The sequence below is a fragment of the Tiliqua scincoides genome, chromosome 9 (genome assembly GCF_035046505.1).
Source record: "Tiliqua scincoides isolate rTilSci1 chromosome 9, rTilSci1.hap2, whole genome shotgun sequence".
Lineage (NCBI taxonomy): Eukaryota > Metazoa > Chordata > Lepidosauria > Squamata > Scincidae > Tiliqua > Tiliqua scincoides.
The window spans coordinates 4,010,466-4,033,003 of NC_089829.1; the positions used below are offsets into that span (position 1 = coordinate 4,010,466).

Sequence of the window (22,538 nt, forward strand, 5' to 3'; positions counted from 1 at the left end):
AACTCATGGAGGTTATAGGTCAGAGCACTATAGGTCTGCACTATAGGAGGTTATAGGAGCACTATAGGAGGTTATAGGAGGAGCACTATAGGAGGTTATAGGAGCACTATAGGAGGTTATAGGTCTATTGCACTATTCACAAGTGCAATAGAGACTCACGTGTGGTTGGAATGTCGCAGATATAGGCCCTCTCAAATATTTTGGTCAGTCATGGCTTGAGAGGCAATGCCTTCCCATGGAGTACAGTCATCAAGTGCTGGAGACACTTATGTGAACCAGCCCTTATTCCAGGGACCCTGAGCCTTCATTTGGCAAGGACCCAAGAGGTTGGTAGAGGATTAGATGCCTTTTAGAAAGACAACTTCATAGAGGATAGATCTATCAATAGTCTAGATATTTTTCTCTGCCTTGTGTGGAGATGCTGGGATTGAACTTGGGATCTGCTGCATGAGAAGGAGGTGCTCTCCCACTGAGCCACAAGCCCCCCTCTAATTTTAAAATTTAATTAAGTGCTTATATGAAAGAGGACTTCCTCTGGAGGCTTCCTGGCACAAAAAAATGCCTTTTTGACACTGCAGCTACAGCCTCATGGACTAGAAAGCTGCCTGTTGATTTTAAAATAAGCCCTAGAATTCTCAGAGCCTTAACAAGAACGTACAGGCTACAATACGCTGATTGTGACACTGTCGGTTGCTCTCCCTTATTTCAGAATGACACAGGGAAAACAGTGCCTTCCTCAATACCTTAAGAGCTCTTGATGCGGAGGTGGGGAAGTCTCCCACAAAAGGATAGATATTACTGCTAATAGTCAAAAATTATTTCAATATTTCGTTGGCTCAGCGGTCCTCACGCACCAGCCTCCCCTGGTAGCAAGATGAGTCACGAACTGGCGCCTCTCGTCTCCCGCTGCAAAGATGCAACCTTAAAGGTGAGGGAGGTCAGTGGTTGACGGGGAGAAATTTAATTTTGTTTATCACCATAAAAAGGGGGCAGTTCCATGTGGGCAGCAAGGACATGAATATCGCAGGCAGGCTGGGAGCAGGCTACCAGTGCATCTGGAGCGAAATTCAATAAAACCCATTCCGACGTCTGAGGTCAGCGATGCACTGTTAAAAATGAGAAGGGGAGAAAATGTGATATGATTGCAATTTTTAATATAACCGATGTATTTGTTGCAAGAGGCTCTAGAAAACTGTGTAATGCAATCGCCCCGACCTCCCTTCCTCCCCCCTCCCAGGATCAGAGCGTACTCCATTTACCTTTCGGTGACTCTTAGAAAGCAATAGGCATTTTGCACGGCAAAACCATGTCAACGTTTTTTAATTGAGGGGGCCTCCGGTTTCACGGGGAAGCTGTCTCTCCTTTCAGGGGAGCACAGGCTGTCTCTCATTTCGCAAAAAAGAAAGCAATCAGGGATAATAGGAATTAAGCACACACACGCGTGGCGGCTAAGGGTCTGCTTGTCCTTGCACAAGGTCGAATTCTTAAAGGCCAAGGTGCACGCTGGTCCTGAAGCCAAATGCAGTGAAGGCTAACCGGGTTGCTTATCCAATCGGCCCTCTTAGCAAGCTTCAGAGGGCAGCTGATTAGCCTTTGCATTGGACCCACTGGCATGGCTGCATCAGCACTAGAATTTCACGGCTGAGGCTCTTTGAGGATGACGTGAAAGTGCTTTGTGTGTGCTCAGAGGGGCTGTTTATGTCACACCACATACTCTGAGGAACCACAATTTGCACCCAAACTGGTAGTAAGTCCAGGCGCCTTTACTCAGCTGAGGGATATAACAAGACAAGCCCTGCTGGATCAGGCCAAAGGCCCAGCAGTTCATCATCCTACTTTTTACAGTGGCCCATCAGCCACCTCAGGAAGCTCTCAAGCAGGAGACGCTCCCCTGTATATAGTGGCTGGAGGTAGCACACAGCCATTGTGTCTCATAACTATTGACAGACCATGAATTTGCCCAGTCCCCTCCACAACCATCCAAGCTAGGGGCCATTTGTACATCTTGTGGCAATGAATTCCACAGATGAATGATGCAGAGTACTGGTTAGTGGGCCTTAGGTCCTTAACTTGCTTTCACCCTAACCTACCTCACAGGGCTGTTGTCAGAGTTGAGATTGTGTCTGCAGACAGAGGGGGAATAACCCCATCCACGTATGCCACCCTGAGCTCTCTGGAGGAAGAGTGGACCAATTAATAACAAAACATTCTCCCCGCAACCATAAGATGAGTTCAGCCCTCCTTCCCATCTTAGTACACGCCCACCCACAGGAAAGCACAATTCCAAATTTCGGAGGACAAAAGAAAACCCTCATCCTCCTCAGAGACGGCAGAGTTATGTGATCAGCTGGGGTGAGGTTTGCAACTGAAAGGTCAGAGCTTCGGGGCTGGAAGCGGAAGGCACGCAACCCACCTCGGCTGTAGTTGCGTGACATTCAAAGGCCTCCAGCTCACCCTGCTCTGCTTCCAGTTTCCACCTAACGTACAGCCAGCCAAAGAAGCACACTCAGTTCTCCCTCTGAACATGCAACTCTTGCTCCCAACCAGCAACCACAGAAACCACAAAGGAGCAGGGAAATGAGAGGACAGTGAGTGAATGGGGCTGACCCAGTGAGGTCCCCCCACCCCGCCAGGGTCGAAAGAAGGCCTGGGAAGGACAGCAAGCTCGTTTTCTCCAGATGGGGAGGAAAGGAAAACACCACATCAAACAGAGGGGAAGAAGCAAAGAAGCTCCAAAAGCAGTAGGGCAGGCTGGATTCAGAGTAGGGAGTTGGGGGTTCAGATCCTGGCTCAGCTGTAGTCCTCTCCAGGGGAACCGGAGACCAGTCGGTATCACAGTGTAACCTGCCCCCGAGATGAGATGAGGGGGAGGGAGGGGACCTGCCCACTTTTCTATCTTAAAGCACCAGCAGCTATGGCAATGTCACCCCACTGTGAGCAGCCCAGTTGGTGTCCTCTTTTCCCCTCTGCTGGGAGCCTCCAAACGTGAGTGGGGAAGGGTTCTTACATACCTTTCTCCTCCTCCACCCACCGGGGCTTTGCTTGCAGCACAGGGAGAGAGTGCATTCCCCTCCTCAGGGTCTGCCTTCTCTGTCGCCCCCCACCCCAGCCTCAGACGTGGCTTCATTTGCGTGTCCTGCAAGATCTCATAAATTGCCCCACCCAATTCACTGCCTCCTCCCCCCTGTCAAGGCCACCCTAGGTGCACTTGCTCCTACGTGCCCCCGAAGGCTGTCATTGGCCTGCTTGCCCTCTCTGACAGCAGGGCCAGCCACTTGGCTCCTATTGCCTGCTCTAGGAGTGGAACCGCCTCTCTCCTGGCACACACTGGGTGCTGTTTCCCTGAGTGGGGCCAGGTTGCCAGTGCTCATCAATGGGTGGCGTTCTTGCCACTCTGGAGTCTGTGCCTGCTCTTCAACCCAGCTGGGAGGCCCATGAAGGCCTGCTGGGCTACCGCTCCTGAGAGGCCTCTTAGGAAGGGGAGTCAGAAACTAGAGAGTGATATATGAGTAGAATAAGACCAATATTATAACCCCCAACTTACAGATAGGAAGCAGCTTGCACCCAAGGCCCTTGAGCAAAACCATGTCAGAGGCAAGATCTGAACTGGGATTGTCCCACCTCACAGACTGTTGCTCACGTCAGCCCCAGACAGACCCTGCATCACTGAGATAGAGGTCTGGGCAGGAGGTCTGGTCTAGAGGGTAGAGCCTCCATTTGCCTGAAGATTAACATCCACAAGGTCGCCAGTTCGAGGCCACCGGCACCGTGCGACCTTGAAGCAGCTGGCAAGCTGCAGCTGAGCTGTTCCATCTGCTCGGAGTGTGGGAGGATGGAGGCCAGAATGTTAAACCAGATCGGAGTGTAACACCTTGAATGTGGTGGTTCTTGAAAGAAGGAACCTTCTTTCAATTTGTAAAAATCCCTGCGTGGATTTAATAAGCCTGCCTGTGTAAACCGCCTTGAATAAAGTCTTGAATAAAGACCAAGAAAGGCGGTATATAAATACTGTGTATTATTATTATTATATTATTATAGAGGTAAACTTTCTCAGTCCACCCAGGAACCAGATGGACAAGACCCAAAACTCTCCATCTCCGCTGGCGCTGTCAAGCCAGCCAGCCCACTTGCACAGTGAATTGCACCTCTAAATGGTTTGCAGAGAGTCGCAGGGCAAGGCCGAGGCAGAGAAAGAGAGGCTATTATAGTTAATGTGACTTGTACCTTCTGTTATGGAAGAAATAAACGTACATTTAGAGGATGTCAGACCTGCAAGTCTCTCCCGCTCAATGGCTTCTATGCAACATCATTAAAGCAGCGAGCGGGCGGGCTGCCTCTTGTGGCTCGCTTTCCGGACTTGCACGCGGGAAGGAGGAAAGAGAGAAAGAAACGCTGAGATTTGAATCTTTTCTGACAGGAAGTTGTGGAGAGCACTTATCAAACCCCATTGGAAAACATTACTTAAAAGGCACACACCAGGCCTGCTCCGCCCCCCCCTTCTTCTGAACCACCCGTCGTTCTTGCAGATGGATGGAAACAGCCACTTTTTACATTTTCTCCTGGAACGAATGCACTGACACCATTTCCAAGCCAGCAGCCTGGTGCTCAGAAATAACACAGTGCACGAAGAGCGACAACTACACAGCCTTCAACTGTTGTCCTTAATCTGTATTGCAAGCCAAAGCTTAACGGGTTTGCAAGCTATCTCAAAGAACAAAAGAAATGCCCTGCTGGATCAGGCCCGTCCCTCTAGTCCAGCATCCTCTGTCCCCCAGTGGCCCACCAACCGCCTCAGGGAAGCCCAGGAAGGAAATTCAGGCATTCTTCCCTCCCACCGTGGCTCCCCTGCAAATGGGATTCAGAGGCAGCACACAGCCATTGCGATTAGCAGCCACGGACAGACCTGCTCTCTTTTTAGGGCAGAGGTGATCCAAGTATGGTCCAGGGACCACAGCCAATCCAGCACTCCGGCTGCTCATCATCCATAGCTAAGAATCAAGCCCTAGGCTCCTTTCCCTGCAGGTGCACATGGCGGCTTTGGCGTTGCCCGCCCAAATGTAGCAGCCTTGCTTACAGATGCCATGTTGGTAAGCGCATGTAAGGAGGACACATGCACACAAAGACCATGTTGGGACTGAGCATGAGGAAACATGCATCCTGTCTCAGAGCACTGTAGATCTCAAAGGACAAGGCGTAAACCAGAAGGGTGAGAGAGGCGAAAAAGGCACACATCCGGTTACTCTCCACAGAACACCTCCAATTCAAAAGCAAGTGCCAAAAGCCAATACAAACAGTGAATGTTGCATGTTCTAACAAAGAATAAAATGCAAAATATATATTTTTCCATAGAGCTAGAATCAAAATTATGACCGTAATTCTAACACTTTTTCATTGTAGCCTTCTGCACAGTTTCAGTACCCTAATATGCCCATCCCATTAAGCTGAATGCCCTTCTACCTACCTGGATCAGATCAACAAGGGTTCATCAAGTCCAACATTTTATTCTTCTATTAGTGAAGTGATACATCTTGGAAATGGGTGGGGTAATGAACAAATAATTCAGGAATGGGGGAGGGGGAGGATCTCTAATCCTCTTGAAAGAAGGATCTCTAAGGTTCTTTCCATGCTGAAAAGGGGCTGTCAATGAGAACAGGTGTCCAAGCCCTAAAAGCTTGCTAGGTGTTCATGTGAACACATCTTGAGATTGACAGGAAGGCAAGGAACAGCACTTCCAAAATGTGCATCTGAACGGAATGGGTCCTGGCCAATATTTTCCCTTTGGGGCTGAGTGCACTGGGAATGCCTTATGGCAGAGAGCTGGGAATGTTGTATTTGGCTGAAAGTTAAGACAAGCAGAGGATTCATGGCAAGAAGAAGGTAAGCCACAGGAGAACCGATGGCAGAGGGGAAGAGACAATGTGATGGATAGACCTGGGTGCGCAGCTGTGAGATGGGCAAGACAGGGAGACAGCTTTTCAGCACAGATGGATGAGGATTCTCAATCAACTTCAGGAAGGAGAGAAAAAGAAGAATAAACCAACCAGCACACTGGTGTGATTTCCCTATCTCCATTTGGAGTACTAGGATCAGGCAGCCGGGAGCTCTCCTTAGCACGGGCATGAAAAGTTTAACAGCACTAGGTTGACGGCTACCACTGTTATCTTCTGCAGTTGCAGGGAGCTGTCAGGGACCTTGAAGCAGCAGCCAGAGCTAGGAACCAGGAGCTGAGAAGCAAGAGACAGCAGTTGTACCTGGGGATCAGGAGCCAGAGGAGCAAGTCAGGAAATCGAGGCCAAATAAGAAAAACAAACTCACCAGTGCCAAGGTTGCTTCCCAGACAAAGTCTGAGGTCAAACAAGCAGCTCTTTTTTTTACAGCTCTTCCTGACTGGCAGGGGACTAACGGCCAGTCCAGGGGTGGTGGTGGGCAGGCCTAGAACCTAAGAACCTTTTCCTGCCCTGGAAGTTTATATCACCCTGGAGCCTGATAGCCTGCCCCACAGGGCAACCACATATAGAACCAAGGGCTCCCACTTTTAGTCCAGTGGCTTCTGGTCCATCCCCAACTACACTGGACCATCCCTGGTCCAATTCCCCAGCCACACTAATGCACAGGACGGCTTCTAAAGGCAGGGCAGGCAGGGTGCATTTTGGGTCCTGAGCGCCAAGCCAGCTGGAAGTTAGTCTTGGCTACTTTGCTCCTGCTGGACAGCTCCTTAGCTAAATTTGTTTCTGCTGCTTGAGACAGTCTATGGATATCAGGAGCACTAGAGGAAGCGGATAGATACATCATGTGTCCAGAGCCTCTCTCCCAGCCCTTCTCTGGCCTCTGTTCTTGAGCAGAGGGGATTTGCAACACGCAGTTCCTCCTAGCACAGTTCCTCCTCCTAGTAGCTCCTTGCTCACTACAGCCTAAGACGCTACCAAGGAGATCTTTTTGCCCTACTTCTATTGTGCCTCCTCTGGCAAGGCAAGAAGCTCTCTTTCCCCTGCCTGGTTGGTTGAGGAGATGCATCGCTGACACCAGAGCAAGCACAAAATGGTGCCACTTCTCCCAGCCACTGCTGCTCCCTTTTCCCATTGCAGCACTGCCAGAATCTGCTGTCATGGAGGTCAGCCCCATTTCCATTGCTTGCAAGGGCTTCCGATGTCTGTGAAGGGTCTTCCTGGAGAACTAAAGAATATTCGGTGGAGTAGAGGGGCCAAAGTTGAGCTTGCACAGCATAGACATAAACAAGAAGAGAGCAGGATAGTGAACATTTAAGGAGGTGAGATTATTATTGTGTAGATTTAATGGGATGAATATTTACATTTAAGTACACACACTTCTTATAAGGGATCATAATGTATTAATACTCAAAAATCACTGGTGTAAATGACTGCAAGCTTCTTAGCTGCTACCTGAATAGGTTAAAAGAAAAACGCAAAAGCATGAGGACTAGAAACTTGTACTAGAAACATGAGGGGAAGATGCACAGAGCCTTGCATGGCAGGCAGCTCTTGGTCACCTGCCTTGCAAAAGGAATCTTCTGTCGAACACTGCCTCCAGGGTGAGGAATAGAGCAATTTGCCCTTTGCTTTGCAAGGAAAAAAATGACTTGAACCTCATTGTGACACTTCTGAAAAATTAATTACAAAGCTGAAGGAGAAAATTAATTTTAGAAACGCAGGAGGTTACTGTTCTCCCCCCCCCACACACACACACACTTTCCTCCTCCTCCTCTACCTCTCGTCCTCCTCCTCCTCCTCCTCTTTCCCTTCCTGGAAGCCGGGGAGGAAACCGTGCTGTTTCCATTTCTATCCTAAGGAGTGCAATCTGGGAGCTGTCCAGTCGATAACCTGGCCATCAGAACAAGGTTTGTAATTAAAAGGTCAGTGACCTGGAAAAGCTCAGGCCTCACTCTCAGGGCTTCTCAGTAATGACGGAGCTATTAAATTAAGGCGCTTATGAAATCAATGCTAAAAAAGCTTTCATGGTAACAAGCTTCCATTCAAGGACAGGCAAACAGCATCATGAAATGGAAAGAAATTATGAAAAAGTAAAGTAATAAAAGAGTGAGAGAGCTAATTTAGAACCCGCTCCCCCTTCAGGTGGCGCTTTGCCTCCAAATCCCTCCCATTTTGGAAAGCCAGTGGGAAGGGAAGGAGGCAGGCAGCTGGAAGCATATGCAAATTCAGAAAGTCAGGCACTGACGCAGTCACACATGACACAGCTGGAAAAAGAGCCTAGGACAAAATGCTGTGAATGCCAGCTTTCTGGTTACACAGAACTCCAGGCACAGGTGACTGAGCAGATTTTCTTTCTTACAGAGAATTTCTGGTGGGGTTTCCTGAGCAAACTTTCCGCTGGACTCCTGGGAGAACAGAATGTCTGATTAACATTTTGTACTCCACCTGGTTTTAACTAGGCCAATTAATGATAAGGATATGTGGCATAGTCCATAAAGCAGACTATGAGTTGAGCTGAAAAATACTAAGACTAAAACTTTGTGATCAATTAAAAAGCTGCTCCTGATCAAGCACCAGATTTAAAATATATACATATTTTATAATTTGGAGATAGGCATCAGCCGAGAAGAGTAATTCCTTCTCACCTCTTACACAGGAGGAAACATCTGAAATTGTATTAGAAGAGGCATTCCCTCACATATAAAAAGAAGACACACCTTCCTGTTCTCTTGCACACAAGAGGGAAAGCCTCCTTCAATAACATCCAAGAAGAGCCAATTCTCTCTCCATCACACACAGAAAACCATGCCCCTTAAATGGTGCCTGCTGAGATCTGGGTGCACATCACCTAAAAGCAACATACTTTATTCTTTAAATTATCAGTTTTAGTCATATGCCTGAGGGTACTATTCCACAGTCTCTCCGTGCCCTCAGTAAACAAGTAGTGGAGGAAGTGGGACACCACACTCCAGCCAAACCAGGGTCTTCATGACCCCCGACCAAGCCCCCTATGAGATATCCATGAGTTCAACTGAATGTGTGGAATGGGGACCAGAGACATCTAAAACACACAAGGTTTCTCCATGCAATCAGGAACCCAGATGATCATTAAAAATGTACTTCTCCTGCCCTTCTCTTTTTAGGTACTCAAGGCAGCTTACAACATGATAAAAGCAAGCCAATACAAAGCATCGCCAAACGACAGGAGCATCAATTAAAACAAACCCCAGGACATAAAGCAGCAGAACTTTGCGAGTGCTAACAGATCATTAAATCTCACAAAACACCTTCTGAAAGGAAGCAGGTCTTCAACCCACACCAAAACACTGGCAAGAAGGAAAATGGATGAACACGAGGGGGCAGGGAATTCCTCATTGTGGGGGCCACTGCTGAAGCGGTCTTCTAAAATTTTATAGGAAAAACACCCAAGAGACCCTCACCTCCAGTTCCTAATGGAAGCGTAGATGCATATGGAGGACAGTTGTTGACAGCTCCCACCCCCTCCTGCACCCACTGGAGGAATCTTCCAAATCCAGGCAACCTCATTTCAAAGTTCCCTCTTGTGAAACTCAAAGCCCTCTACACACAATTATAGCACCTGCTTCTCCCACCAGTCAGTGAAGGCCACAGTCAGTGAAGGCCAGTGTCAGCTTGTAGCCCAGACCTCGTGCTCCCAAGTAGCAGACCCACTGTGACCAGTAGGGCCCACTCTCAGATAAATGCAGACCTCATCACAGCCTTAGCCACCTGCTAAGGTGCCTGGGTGTCCTCCATCGACATAACTTCTTCGCTTTGAATTGGCAGCACTTTAAAACAGTGTCTGCGCTAAGGATCCAGATTCATACTAAGACAAATATCTAAAGGGCAAAGGCCAACAGATGCATTATTGGGAAGTGTGTTAAATTGTTTTATCTGCCATTTCAACAGAGAATACTTCATGGGAAAACACCAGTGATTTTTGCCCCCATTCATTTTTTCTTACAGGGCTTGGGGGCCCAGGGAAAGAGCAATGAGGCATCCATCAATATTTCTGTTTTTTAAAAACATGGTTGGGCCCCGATACACACGAGGGCAATTTCCAGCAATGAGTGTCATCGCACAGGCCTCCAGCTCGACAGGGAGCAGTTCCAAGCGAAGCCAAGGCTTATTGCAACATGAATGAGCTGCATTCCTGGGTTGTGTAGGAGGCAAATTAATTACAGGATTGGCAGTTTTAGGGTCCTCTGTGCCAGCTGTTTTCTCTCCCTGGGCTTGGCAAGCAGCTTTCTCTTGGTCCTCACTTTGCTGTCACAACCTCCAGCAATGTAACCAAATGAAAATAGCCACAGCGGACCCGTGGGAGGGGAGAACCCCAGAACCCCGGAAAGGCTTTCCACCCTCTGCTTCTTCCCAGGGGCTCTGCTTCCTCCTGTCCAGTGTAGGTAATGAAGCAGATTAATGAAACCAACACACAAAAGGGCAAGGTTTCCCTTGACCTCCTACTCATCTCTCCAAATAAGAGACTGTCACCCCGTAGGGAGCAGTTTGTTTGCTGTATTAGGCACACGTAGCCAAGCGCTCTTTGGCGCTTACTGGCCCTCCTGAGGTCTTAGGCCAGTTCTTGCCTTGCTTAATTCATCCTTCAAATGGGCTCCACTCCAAGGTACCCAAGAAGCCTCTACGGTGTGGAAGTTAAGCAGCACAAATAGGAGCTAGTTAATTCCATCGTGGTTCCTGCTTGCTGTTCTTCAGACACTGTTTCTAAGCAGTGTCAAAACGGAGTGGGCAGAAGGACTGACCTGAAAGAGAGGAGGTATTTTGCGCACTTCAGGATTTGAACTGACAACACTGTGGATTAAGCACTGGCTCCCTGCTCTCTGAGGTATACAATTCAGGCTTGAGTATTCCTACTTATGACTGTTCTAACACTGAGGGCAAAAGTTTGTTCTAGAGGATGATACGACAGCTGATCATAAATACCTGCTTACACGGTAAGGCAATGGTTCCCAAACTGCACGTCACAGTGCCCCAGGGGAGAACTCACAGGGATGCAGCAAGTGGCCTTCCCCAGTGGCCTTCCCGGCTCTCCTGAGTTCCTCCATCTTAGCTGCACTGAGATCATATATGATCTCAGGGGAGTGTTGGCAGCCGTCTCATCCTCCCACAGTGCTACCACAAAAGGGCATGGTTAAAGAAGGGTGCCATGATCAGGGTAAATTTGGGAACCACTGGAGTAAGATGCAGCTTCAGAGATCCCAAGCTTCAGAGATCACAAGTCCCTGGCAAGCTGCCCAGAGAAACCAAACAGAAACAGGTAAGTAGCAGGGATGGGCAAATTCAGCATGGCTTGACTTGACTTGTCAAGTCATGAGTCTCTGCCCCATGACTCAAGTTGAAAATGAGTTCTAATGGGGGCACTTTCTGAGTTGCATGGAGCATTTCTGCGAGTCTTTTTGATACACATGTCAGGCGTGGGGAAAAAAAAACCGGGGCTGCTGCTGGGGTGTGTGTGCTGGAGTTCTCTTTAAACACTCCCCTGCTGTCCCCATCCCATCTGTAAACAAGGTGGGGGTGGGACGAACTGCAAGAAAGAAAAGACAGAAGCGGCAAGAGGGAGGAGGGTCACGTGCAGCAGCTGCGAGGCTTACTAGAACAAGCCAGTCCTTTGCAGCTCTATTCAGATGTATGCACTATTCCCACTGCAGCCAGTCATTCAATGGGACTTCCAACCCCCAGTAACAATGGAACACACAGCAGCCATGTGATTGGAAAGCGTGATCTCTACAAACTCCCACACACACACACACTTCCCTGCCTGCTTTTTCCTTGGGCTTCTCCAGCCAATTCTAAGTCAAGAACTCCCTCGGCTCCTCTGTCTGCCCTCCCTCATCCAAAGAAACAAGTCAGACCTCCCATCCTTCATCCAATGATATTGGTTCCTTCAGAGATGTGCAAGAGAGCCTGCTCCCACCTCGCCCCCTCCTGCTCGGACATAAAAGCAGACATTAGCCCTTCCCTCCGTCCTGGCTTGAACTTCCCTGTTGCTTGCCTGGCCCCACAAGGTTTTTCAAGCTGTGAAAACAGTAAGCAAGAACACCCAGACACAGATAGACCTGAGTCTGCATGTGTGGGGACCAAGTGCCAAGTCAGGGGCCTTGACTTGAGAGTTTTGCCAAGTCTTCCATGCATGTGACTCGAGTGTACATGAGTCAGCAAAAAACACTGACTTTCGTGACTCGGACTTGAGTCACCTGACTCAAGTTCCTATCCCTGGTAAGCAGTACAGGTAAGTGAGGTTACTTATGGTGAGTTTTAACAGGGGGAGGGGGTAAGGGCTCAATGACTGCCTTCTCCCAGTACTCCCAGCTCAGCCTGCTCTGGCTTTTCCCTCTTTGGGTAGAAGCTACGTTCACATCTGAATGAGTCTGGACCTGGCCAAGCTCATTTCCACGCAGGTGTTGTACTACTGAGCTTATTCTCTTTGCCTTTCCCCTTCATCTCAGCTCTGACACAGGCCTGGGATGTCCCCCCCTTCTGCGACATGTGCCCACTCCTACAAGGGCCCAGGTGCATGGCTCCCATTTCTGGCACTGACTCTGCCCATTTGTCACTTCTAGGCAAAGGCTGCCAAGGTGTAATGGCGCCACTCATTGGCTCATGGGTGGGAAAGTTCCATGAGAAGCGCCTGTTCATTCCCATGGTGTTGCACACTTGCTGAAGTACATCCCAGAACAATTTTTTTCCCCCCAATCTAAGCATTTCAGCCTCCCAGGATTGATATCATATCAACTCACTAAGACTTACAGCACTGCAGCAAAAGGAGAAAAAGCAGATTTTAAGAAAGGTTTAAACCCCTCTTATGGTGCTCAGTTCCATGGCTCATGTCACTGACAGTTTCTTGTAGCAAAATGACACTTTTTTTCTTTTTAAGTAGGGCCTCCTCCCCTTAAGATATACAGAAGGGAAACAGCTGTTCCTCTGGATTCGTTTGAAAAAGTCTACAACAGAAGGAAGGAAAGCCGTAAATTACCCCAAGCGCCAGTATAAAGCTTTAAAGAGGGGGGAATGCACACACACGTGCGCACGTTTCTCATTAAATGCCTCCCCTTCGCTTGGAAGTTTAAGATATGTGTGATCCATGCCACTTTCAAAAGATTTGGCAAATACTGGGAATCTCTCTTGCCCTCTCCAGTTCCTAAACTATCAGGAGACTGGCCCCAATGACCCAGTGATATCAAGGTCAATGCAGATTGCATGGATGGCAAAATGGTGGGGCACTGAGTGGATTTTTGGAGGCTGGGGAAGGGACAAACATTCATCTGTTTCAAAAACTTTTTATCCTGCCTTTCTCCTTCCAATAAGGTTGGTATTCAAGACAGTAGAGTAGACAATCATATGAGGCATTTGAGACAATCATTGGAAGGTATTTTTGAGATCATCTAGTCTAACCAGTGTAACAGGCAACTATTATAATCTTCCTGACAGGTGGCCAACAAGCTCTGCATGAAAACTTCCAGCAAGGGACAGCCCACAACTGCACAAGGTAGACCGATCCTCTGCCAGAGAGCTCTTATTCTTAGGAAATGCTTTCATGTGTCTAGTCTCCATCTACTTTCATGTATTTTCAACTCATTAGTTCAAGCCTTGTCCTCAGGAGCCACTGAGAACAAGTCCTCTCCTCCTGCATGACAGCCCTTCAGAGCTGGAAGACAGCTATCCTGTCTCCCCCAAGACTCCTCATCTCCATGCAAAACATATCAAGCTCTTAACTGTTTCTCCTTAGAATTTTTCCCAGGCCCCTCACCATGTTTGCTGCCCTCTTCAGAACCCACACACACACACAAAAAAAAAACCATAACTGAAAAAGTGAAACCCCTGAAAAAGTGAACACACACAAGTGCAGCATCAGAACACAAGAGGACCAAAATCATCATCCTTTATGGCAGAGAATCAAGCACTACATCTCAAAGGCTAGGCACAGCAGACGGGTCTTTAGCAGCTGACAGAAACATGGGCAGAAGGGGAGCCAATCCTATCTCCAAAGGCAGGAGTTCCATATAATGGAAAGGTGCCACCACTAAAAAGGCCCTTTCATGCACTGCTACCATCTACACCTCTGCCAGTGGTAAGAAGCATGGCAGTGGTAGTGAAAGGCAAATGGGTGATGAAAAAACCAATTTTGGGTTGAAAGTTCTCCTTGGAGAACTTGAGGTCCAGACTCAGAATTGGTGGCTGCCACCATTCACCTTCTAGACTTGACAAAACAAACCGTCAACGGAATCAGTGTAAAAACAATTAGCATGTGCGCAAACAACTATTGCAAAGGGCAGCTAAACAGAAAATTAAAAGAAAAGAAAAACACAGAGAGAGAGAGAGAGAGAGAGAGAGAGAGAGAGAGAGAGAGAGAGAGAGAGAGAGAGAGAACATTGCATCAAACAGGGTTGGTTTTCTTCCCCTTTGGTAATCATTAGCCAAGTACTTCATTAGAAGCTTTAATCCGGGTCACAGCGTCTCTTTTCAGGCCTCCTTTACCAGCTTCCCTGCCGCTGACGCCCCACCCCAATCTCCGCTTCTCCCAGTCAGGGATTTATTAAAATTAAACAGATTAGATGGAGCTCCAGATACTAAAATATGCTCAACGAAGCACTGGGGGAACGTGGCACAAACACCTGAGACATTTGTCTCTAAATTGCTCTAAATACCTTTTGCAAATGAAATCCTAACCCATCTGCGTTGAAAAGAGACAGAGGAACTGGGAAGGAAGGGGGGACATGGGGGGTGGGAAGAGAGAAATACACAAGGAATAACTGGTCATTTCAGCAAGATGTACAGGCAGTTATAATATTGCACGATATCCCCGGGTATGCTGTTTGTGGGGGGGGGGGGTGTGTGGAGAGGGAGGTGCTAAAGGATCTCTTGGCAACTTATAGATTTCATATCAGGTTACTCTGGGTAATCAGCCCGGCTTTTAGGCTCAGCTTCCCCCCGCTTCATTGCTTCGATGATAGAGTTGAAATCCCAAAGCTTTTATGATTAATTACTCCCTGTAGGTCTGCATATTTCAAGGAAAAAAAATAGAAAGAAAAAAAATCATACAGGAAGACAGCCGACCTGCAAGCAGCGACTTTTCAAAAGCTGTTTCCACAACTAGGAGCACCTCAATGGGCTGGCAATATCCAGAAGCCCCATAATCCAAACACAAAAAATGACCACCTTTATTTCTGCAACAGGGAGGGCACAAACTGGTCAACACTTTGGGCATGGAATGGCGCAAACTTTGTGCAAGTTGCTGGCGTTGCACAACTTGGCCACAACCCAATGCAAAATACTGAAGCTGGCACAAAGCCAGTGCAGAGCGGCAGTTGGAGTGCTAGGCTACAACCCGGGTTCAAATCCTCAGTGCAGCCACAAGGCCCTCAGTGACCAGTCCCTCTTTTGCTGCTTAACCTGTCCCTACAGGATCAGTGTGAAGATTAAGTAGGAGCGGAAAAGAGCCACCCAGAGAACCTTAAGAGGAGAGACAGGATTTTTAAAAAGAACACTTGAATTACCTAAAGAATATCCACTGAAACTAACAGGTTAAGGACCATCCTGAGATGAAAATGGAGGCCTCCTGCTTGAACCCTCCAACCAGTTATCACCTATTTCTGAAAGGTCTCCTCTGTCTCCATAATTTACATTATCTTCGCCTGGCTTCCATTTGTTTAAAAGCTGAAATATTCTTGTTCTTTAACCAAAAGGCAAACTAGGAAAAGGTAAGTTTCCTGCTTTGAAGTTATCACCTATTCAAAATAGCTGCAGTGGGTGAAATAGCAGGCTTGGACACTGCATCAGTGCTTTCCTGTTCATGTGCACACATTCACGTGTTTGCACATGAGCAAGAGACAAGATGCATCCACTCCCCACTTTGAAATTTAACTTCTAGAGAATATGTAAAGAGAAGAATGATAACTCTAGGAACAGATAGAACATTAACAGGGAGCCCTTAAGATTCTCTTATGGATGCATTCATAGCTCAGTGGAAGGCCCCTGTTTTGCATGTAGAAGTTCCCAGTTTCATAGGTAGGACTTCCCAGCAGCTATAGGTAGGACTGGGAAAGAAGATTCCCATCTGGAACTCTGGAGAAATGTTGCCAGTCAGGGCAGACAAATTCTGACCATTCTTCATACACTACTAATCTTTGAACGAGACAAGAAACAGAGACAGTGAAGTACCAGGCACCAAGAGTAGACAAGAGGGACTGTCGCTAGTTACAAGTTAAGAAGGTCTAGTTCTCATTCAGGTACTGAACTTGCATCTGGGCTGTACCACTTCAAAGTGCAGTTAGCAGCTCGCACAAATGAACACTTCTGCATTTAAGAAAAAGGTTTAATTCCTGTATATCACTGGTTACCACCCTATGGTCCGTGGACTACAGGTGGTCTGCGAGACCCTGAGAATAGGTCCGCAAGGTCTCAAGAAAAAAACCACCTTTGATCACTTCCAGTGTCTTGCTGAGCAAGCAATCTCCTACAGACCACCAAAGCGGGCAGAGAATGGACTGCCCACAGCCACTGAAGTGTCAGCTGAGGCTGAGGGTTGGTCCATTTTCCATCCTTTTTGATAGTCTGTGGAGGAGTGCTTGGGAGACAGACTACCAGAGAGGGTTACCACCAGGCCACCCACAGCTACCTGTGGTCCACGACAATTTCAATTTTTGCCTCAGTGGCCCGCAAGCTCCTAAAGATTGGGAACCAGTGCTGTACGCAGAAAATTCAGAACACGTCCAGCATGACATCTTTTGCCAACGACTGTTGCTGGTGTCTCTTCTGTATTTTGTTTAAGATTGCGAGCCCTTTAGGGACAGGGAACCATTTGATTCATTTTACTATGTAAACTACTTTGTGAACTACTCCTGTTGAAAAGTGGTATATAAATATTCTTCATAGTAATAATAACTTAAGTTAGAGGCCTTCACCTTACTTTACTATGCGCAGGAGCATTCAATCATGGGAGCCCTGAACCTGCAGTCTGAAGTGGTACAGTCACAGAACAGTTTTACCACATCAGTGAGAGGAAGGTTTTCAGCATGTTCCAAAGTTTCCACTGGATATTGGCCTTACTTTTTGTGAACAGAAGGGAGAATCTGAAACCAGGAAAGAAAAACCGAAGGGGACAACAACAGAGAAATGGGTTTATAAGGGCCAGCAGACATGGACCAAAAAAGCCTCAGAGATGGGCTGGCACTTGTGCCAAGAACAAAACACCCTTTAACTTGTGTGTTTGATCCTCTGTTTGGTTTTATTCCCCAAAACCTGCCAGTGTATTTTCTTTCATGATCGTATGGTCTAGAAACTTGCTTTTGTTAAGAACGACACTGAAAGCTTAATGAAAACAAAACACAAACCAGCATCCAAATTCTGCAATGTGGATTTAAAAGGAAACCAAAACAAAAACCTATGGCTGCCCTTGAACTGCAAGCTTTAATGCTCTGGATCATCAAAGAGCAAAAAGATACTTTCATTCCTTGAAAGAAAAAGAAATGCAAAAGGACGGTGTGCAGAGCCACGAACAGAGCAGCTTCCATTTGCTGAAAATGACACAGAGTTTATTGAGATGCAGTTCCTCTGTGCTTCTGAAAGGACCAGGCAGTCAATCGCTTGCCCTTTTAGATGGTGAAAGGCAGGGTGACTCCAGGTTTAACCTTAACCTGACCTTGTTTACGCCTACTGCGGCCCATGCCCTTCACTGTGTGGCCTAGCTCTCTTCTGAAGCCATTGACCATTTCACCCGCAGCCAGTCGTCTTACAGCAAATACCGTTAAGGAACCAGAATGGACCGAAGAGTCCGTAATGCTAAACTATTCCTCCTTCTGAGAGGCTGTTAACTCGGAAGTTTGCAGGGCAAGTTGCTCTGTTGTGTCACATTCCACTAACAGCATCTGCCTCCTCCCTGGTTTGAGAAACAATAGGCCCTTCCTCAAGACACACGAAAGCATTTCCAGAGTTAGGATGACAAGCAGGGAGGAAAAAAAACAGCAAGACAGCAAATCATACAAGGAAAGGCAAAAGGAACTGCAGATGTTTCGCCTGGAGAAACGTATTATAGCAGACAGGTTGAAAGCCGTGGCAGAACAATCGTGATTTCATACCTTTCTTTTTAAGAAACGCTCTTCGGGTGGCAAGTGGGCTTTGGCGGACTCGCGGGTTCTGCAGAAACTTCACTGCTGTCGCAATCTACGTCGCAGGCAGGGATTTGGGGGGAAAAGAGGAAAAGAGAGAACAAATTTGAAGTTTGGAACAGTCAGAATTCTCTAGCTCACACACACACACACACACACACACACACACACACACACACACACACACACACACACACACACACACACACACTGAACATCATAACCAAGGCAACAAAATCCAGTATGAAATGCCCAGCTAAAAAGAAGGCATGAACACAGGTGAAATACTGAGATTAAAGGTTCATTGAGATTATACAATATCAACAGTTTAATCCAGGAGTTAGATCCAGAGTGGACGAGGTGCAGCACAAACTACACCCCCCCTTTTTTGGCTGGGCCATACATCCATTTATTCCACTTAAGAATAAATGAAAAATCACAGCTCTTCCACATGTTTTTAGTCCTCATAAGCGCAAAGCGAAGTTTGAAAAATACAAGAAAAAAGTTTAAGATAATGGATAAGAAACTAAAAGTTGCTAATGTTTACTATGCGTTCAGCTCTCCAAGTTTTCCACCATTCGCATACCATAATTATATTTTATGAATTCTGCAGGCTTGCTTTCCTATAGATTTGCAAAGCTGTGTCTGAAAAAAATGACAAAGCGCCACATGATTTCAAAAGCAAGCCAGCTAATTTTTCAGGCCCCCAAATGGATTGATTCAGTTTCTCAGTGTTTTTTGGCAGCCAATTTGAGAATTAGAATACTTATGGGACAGCCTCAGACACTCTTGCCGAGTTCTCCCTCTCTCACTCACCCTGCCCCAGTCTGCACTATGGAGGATAATACAGGGCTGTATTAAGGATTACTGCTGAAATGTATATGTATATGAACTACTTTGTACAGTATATTAAAAACACAGTGTATAAATGTTGAGAATTGTTATTTGCAACTTAATCCCTGTAGCAAGATCAAGTGAAGCATGGCTGTCCCCATTTCCTCTCTTGATTAAACACACACATTCACACGAACACCATTAAAAACAGCCTGGGAGCAGGACGTCTTATTTTGAATTTTGCTTTGGGAGACTCAAAAGCTCTCTTCCAGTGTTCTGAGGTCAGTCTCTAAAAGTCTCACCACAACCACCTGCTCTTCTTGTCCCAGGGAGAAAGCCCTGCCTAATGAATGTCAGAATGCCTGCCAGGCTGAAAGTGGCACTCTGCACTGTTGCTTCCTGTATCTGACCCACATCCAGTTGGTCAACCACTTTGTTCTCAAGACCTTATGCTTCCAGAAGTGGAGGAAACTATCTGATGTTGCTGCAGTCTTTTGAACAACAAGAACTTCAAGGGAAAGGCCAGCTACAACGGGTCTTACAGCCAAGGCTGTTTGACATGCGGAAACCCCACCCAAGCCTTCTGCTACCACTCAAGCAAACACTCCTCTTCACCTGGCTTTCAAACATGCATCTCAGGTCAAGGAATAGATTTCTGATGGGCGTTAATGGCCCTTTTGATGTACTCCTTGGTGCATTCCATCAATGTTGTGTATGTATATTTCTCCCCCCCCCCTTTTAAATTGCATCTCTTATTTCTTTAAATACATTAATCAGACTCGTGTAGGCAAAACGGATCCATCGGACAATGCAATAAACATGAATTACCATCTATCCAACATGCATAATGGCTTAAAAAAACATAATAGCAGGTGTAGTTTAAATGATTAGTTATTACACCTGCGGTGGGTCTGATTCAATTGGGGAAAATCATCTTTAATAGGTTAAAAGGTTTAGATCACCCGGCTTCCCCCTTAAAGTGGCTGTAGAGAAGGGATGATGGAGTATGCTGTCATTACTAATTCATTTAAGAAAAGCATGGGGGGATATAGCATAGAACGGCATAAATGGGCCAATCCAATTTATACATCAGGTAAAGCAGAAAGAACACCTTTTTAAAAAGCATGATAAATGAATTTGTGAGGGAGAAGAAATTCATATATATATATTTTTAATTTTAACGGGAAATTTGACTGAGTCCCAGCACACTTCTGAGTTTGTGGAAAGAGGTGAGGGGGGGGAGAGAAAAAACCTACTTTTTAAAGTTTAGCGTTCAATCATCTCGAGACATAAAAGGATACTGAGCCCACCCACTTCTCCCCAAGACATAAAGTGCCACTTTGGTCTTGTTTATGCCCCTCTCTTGATCTGTCTCACTGGAAATGCCGGTGATAGGGAAATTGCACATTTAAACGGCACGGGTATTGCCATGCCAGATGCAGGGGGATAAAATGGCACAAATTAATAACTGCAGGGGAAAAAAAGTGCTGAACAGGAAAGATGTCCAAATAAGCAGACGTGGGACGTGCCAGCATATCAAAAACTACTTTACTTCTATGTTAATCACATCCTTTTCAAACTCTTGGGAACGAGCTCCTTAGTGCAATGGAGAAAGCAGCACTAGTGCTGAAAGGCTTCTTTAGGCCACAACTGCAAACCTTCAAACCTCTTCGATCTCGCTGTTCTATCCCCCCATTTGTTAAAAGCCACACCGGGCAGGAGATGGTTATGGTTGCGAGGGGGTACTGGTACCCCCAATTTGGGGGAGGGTCAGGACAAACCACAAGAAAGGATTCCTTCATGCAGCAAGTGTCTGGTCTTGTTTACTGTAGAGCTGCAAGATGTGTTGTTGGCCCTTCGCTGAGATTTTTACAAAGGATTTGGCAGGTTTCTGGAAGATCCGTCTCTCCAACTTTGCTGCAAACCACAGGGCACTTGGACACTTAGTTACCTTGCCCTGAGTAAAGCCATTGTTTTTTCTACAAAACCAAGCCCAGTTTTGTCTATTCTGCCTGAGATCTTGGAGAGTTACCACCAGCCAGAAGTCCTGCTGCTACTGGAGACTGAAGAAGGATGCAAAGCGTGTACTCCCTAGTCAAGCTATCCCCCTAATTCAGGAAAGAGTTTCTGTGTTCAACCAACAAACAATGGGAGATGACAATCCTCTGTTGTATCCTTGTGGCAAGCTTCCTGGGGCATGTGGTTGGCCATCATAGAAGAGAGAATGCAGGAGCTCACATGGACCTCAGGGGTGTCCAAAATGGTTACAGTCTCCAAACCTTTTCCTGAGACACTCCTGGTTCCTTGGAACCTTATCAGGGTTTCCTCAATATGAAGGTCAGAAATGGTTGAAAAACTTCTCAGAAAGAGATTATTTATTAAAAGTTGTTTATTTCTAGAGTGCCAACAAGGCACATGGCACTTTGTAATGAAGGGAGATGATGGGAGGGAGGGACATGGGATGGAAGCAACGGAAGCCAAGTGATTGCTTGAGTTAAGCTGAGTGAGAAGCAGGCGATGGGGACTAAGAAATAGTGCCAAATGCTTCATGGACAAGGTGGGTTTCAGAAGGGGATCTGAAGGACGAAAGAGCAGCAGCTTCCTACAGCTGTTCTGGGTGGTGGCTACAAGCAATAAGGGGCAGTAAGAGAGAAAGGGCAGAGTCATTCGTGGGAACAGGACAGCTGATGGAGATGGAAGGGAGGATGTGGTGGGAGACCCAAGATGTAGGAAAGAGTGAGGATGTGAATGGCTTTGAAGGTAAGAACACAAAGCTTGTTCTGAATCTGGGAGCAGACAGGAAGCCAGTGGAGAGATTTAAGAAGGGATGTGACGTGAACAGTGTGATGAGTGAGACGCATGACCTTAGCAGCAGAGCACAGGATGCAGGTGAGTTGAGTAAGATGATCCACTCTTAGTACACAATGCACAGCCAGGCAGTGCCAGGTGCTTTTCAAGACACACACTCATGCAAAGTGCAACAGGTCTAGGCAGTATTGTGAAAGAGGAAGAAAAACTAGAACCAGGGGTCTGAGTGGCGGCAGATCTGGGACAGAAAAAAGGAGGAATTTCTTCAGACAATGCATCATTGGTATGTGGAATTCATTGCCACAAGATGCAATGGTGACCACCAGCTTGGATGCCTTGCAAAAAGGGACCTGAAAAATTCATAGAGGAGAAAAGGTCTATTGATGGTTACACACCAAGATGGCCATGCATGTCCTCCAGATTTAGAGGCAGTGAGCTTCTGAATTCCAGGTGCAACAGCTGGAGGGGGGTGTGCCTTCATCTCCTGATTGTGAGCTTCCCTGCAGTCACTCCGGAGCTGCTGCAGGAAACAGAATGCTGGACTAGATGGGCCTTGGACCCAATCCAGCAGGGCTCCTCTTACATTCCTATGATCCCATCTCTTCCTCCACTCATCAGATACAGACACACATAACGAGCTTGTGAACGTCTCTGATCTGGGCACTTTATTTCCACGGCCAGACGGACCAAGCGTGTGGCTGAGTTTGCTAAACTGAGACCCTGCAAGAAAGAGTGCTGAAGTTCCTGCCAGAAACTGGTCAGCCAAGAGAGGCTGTTGACTTCCTAGCGCAGTTTCAGCTAAGACGAG

At 46.9% G+C, this 22,538-nt stretch overlaps 1 protein-coding gene across 2 annotated transcripts in view; it reads right to left on the reverse strand.

Moving 5' to 3' along the window:
- The window catches only part of PEX14 (peroxisomal biogenesis factor 14), a 121,392-nt gene that overhangs the window by 42,860 nt on the left and 55,994 nt on the right, over window positions 1-22,538 (reverse strand). The window contains exon 3 of one of the 2 annotated variants that reach the window (XM_066637302.1): window positions 18,059-18,143. In XM_066637302.1, the coding sequence (XP_066493399.1) occupies window positions 18,059-18,143 (85 nt within the window). Of the gene's footprint in view, window positions 1-18,058; window positions 18,144-22,538 lie in introns of those variants that run through there. The other variant, XM_066637303.1, reaches the window with a different exon arrangement.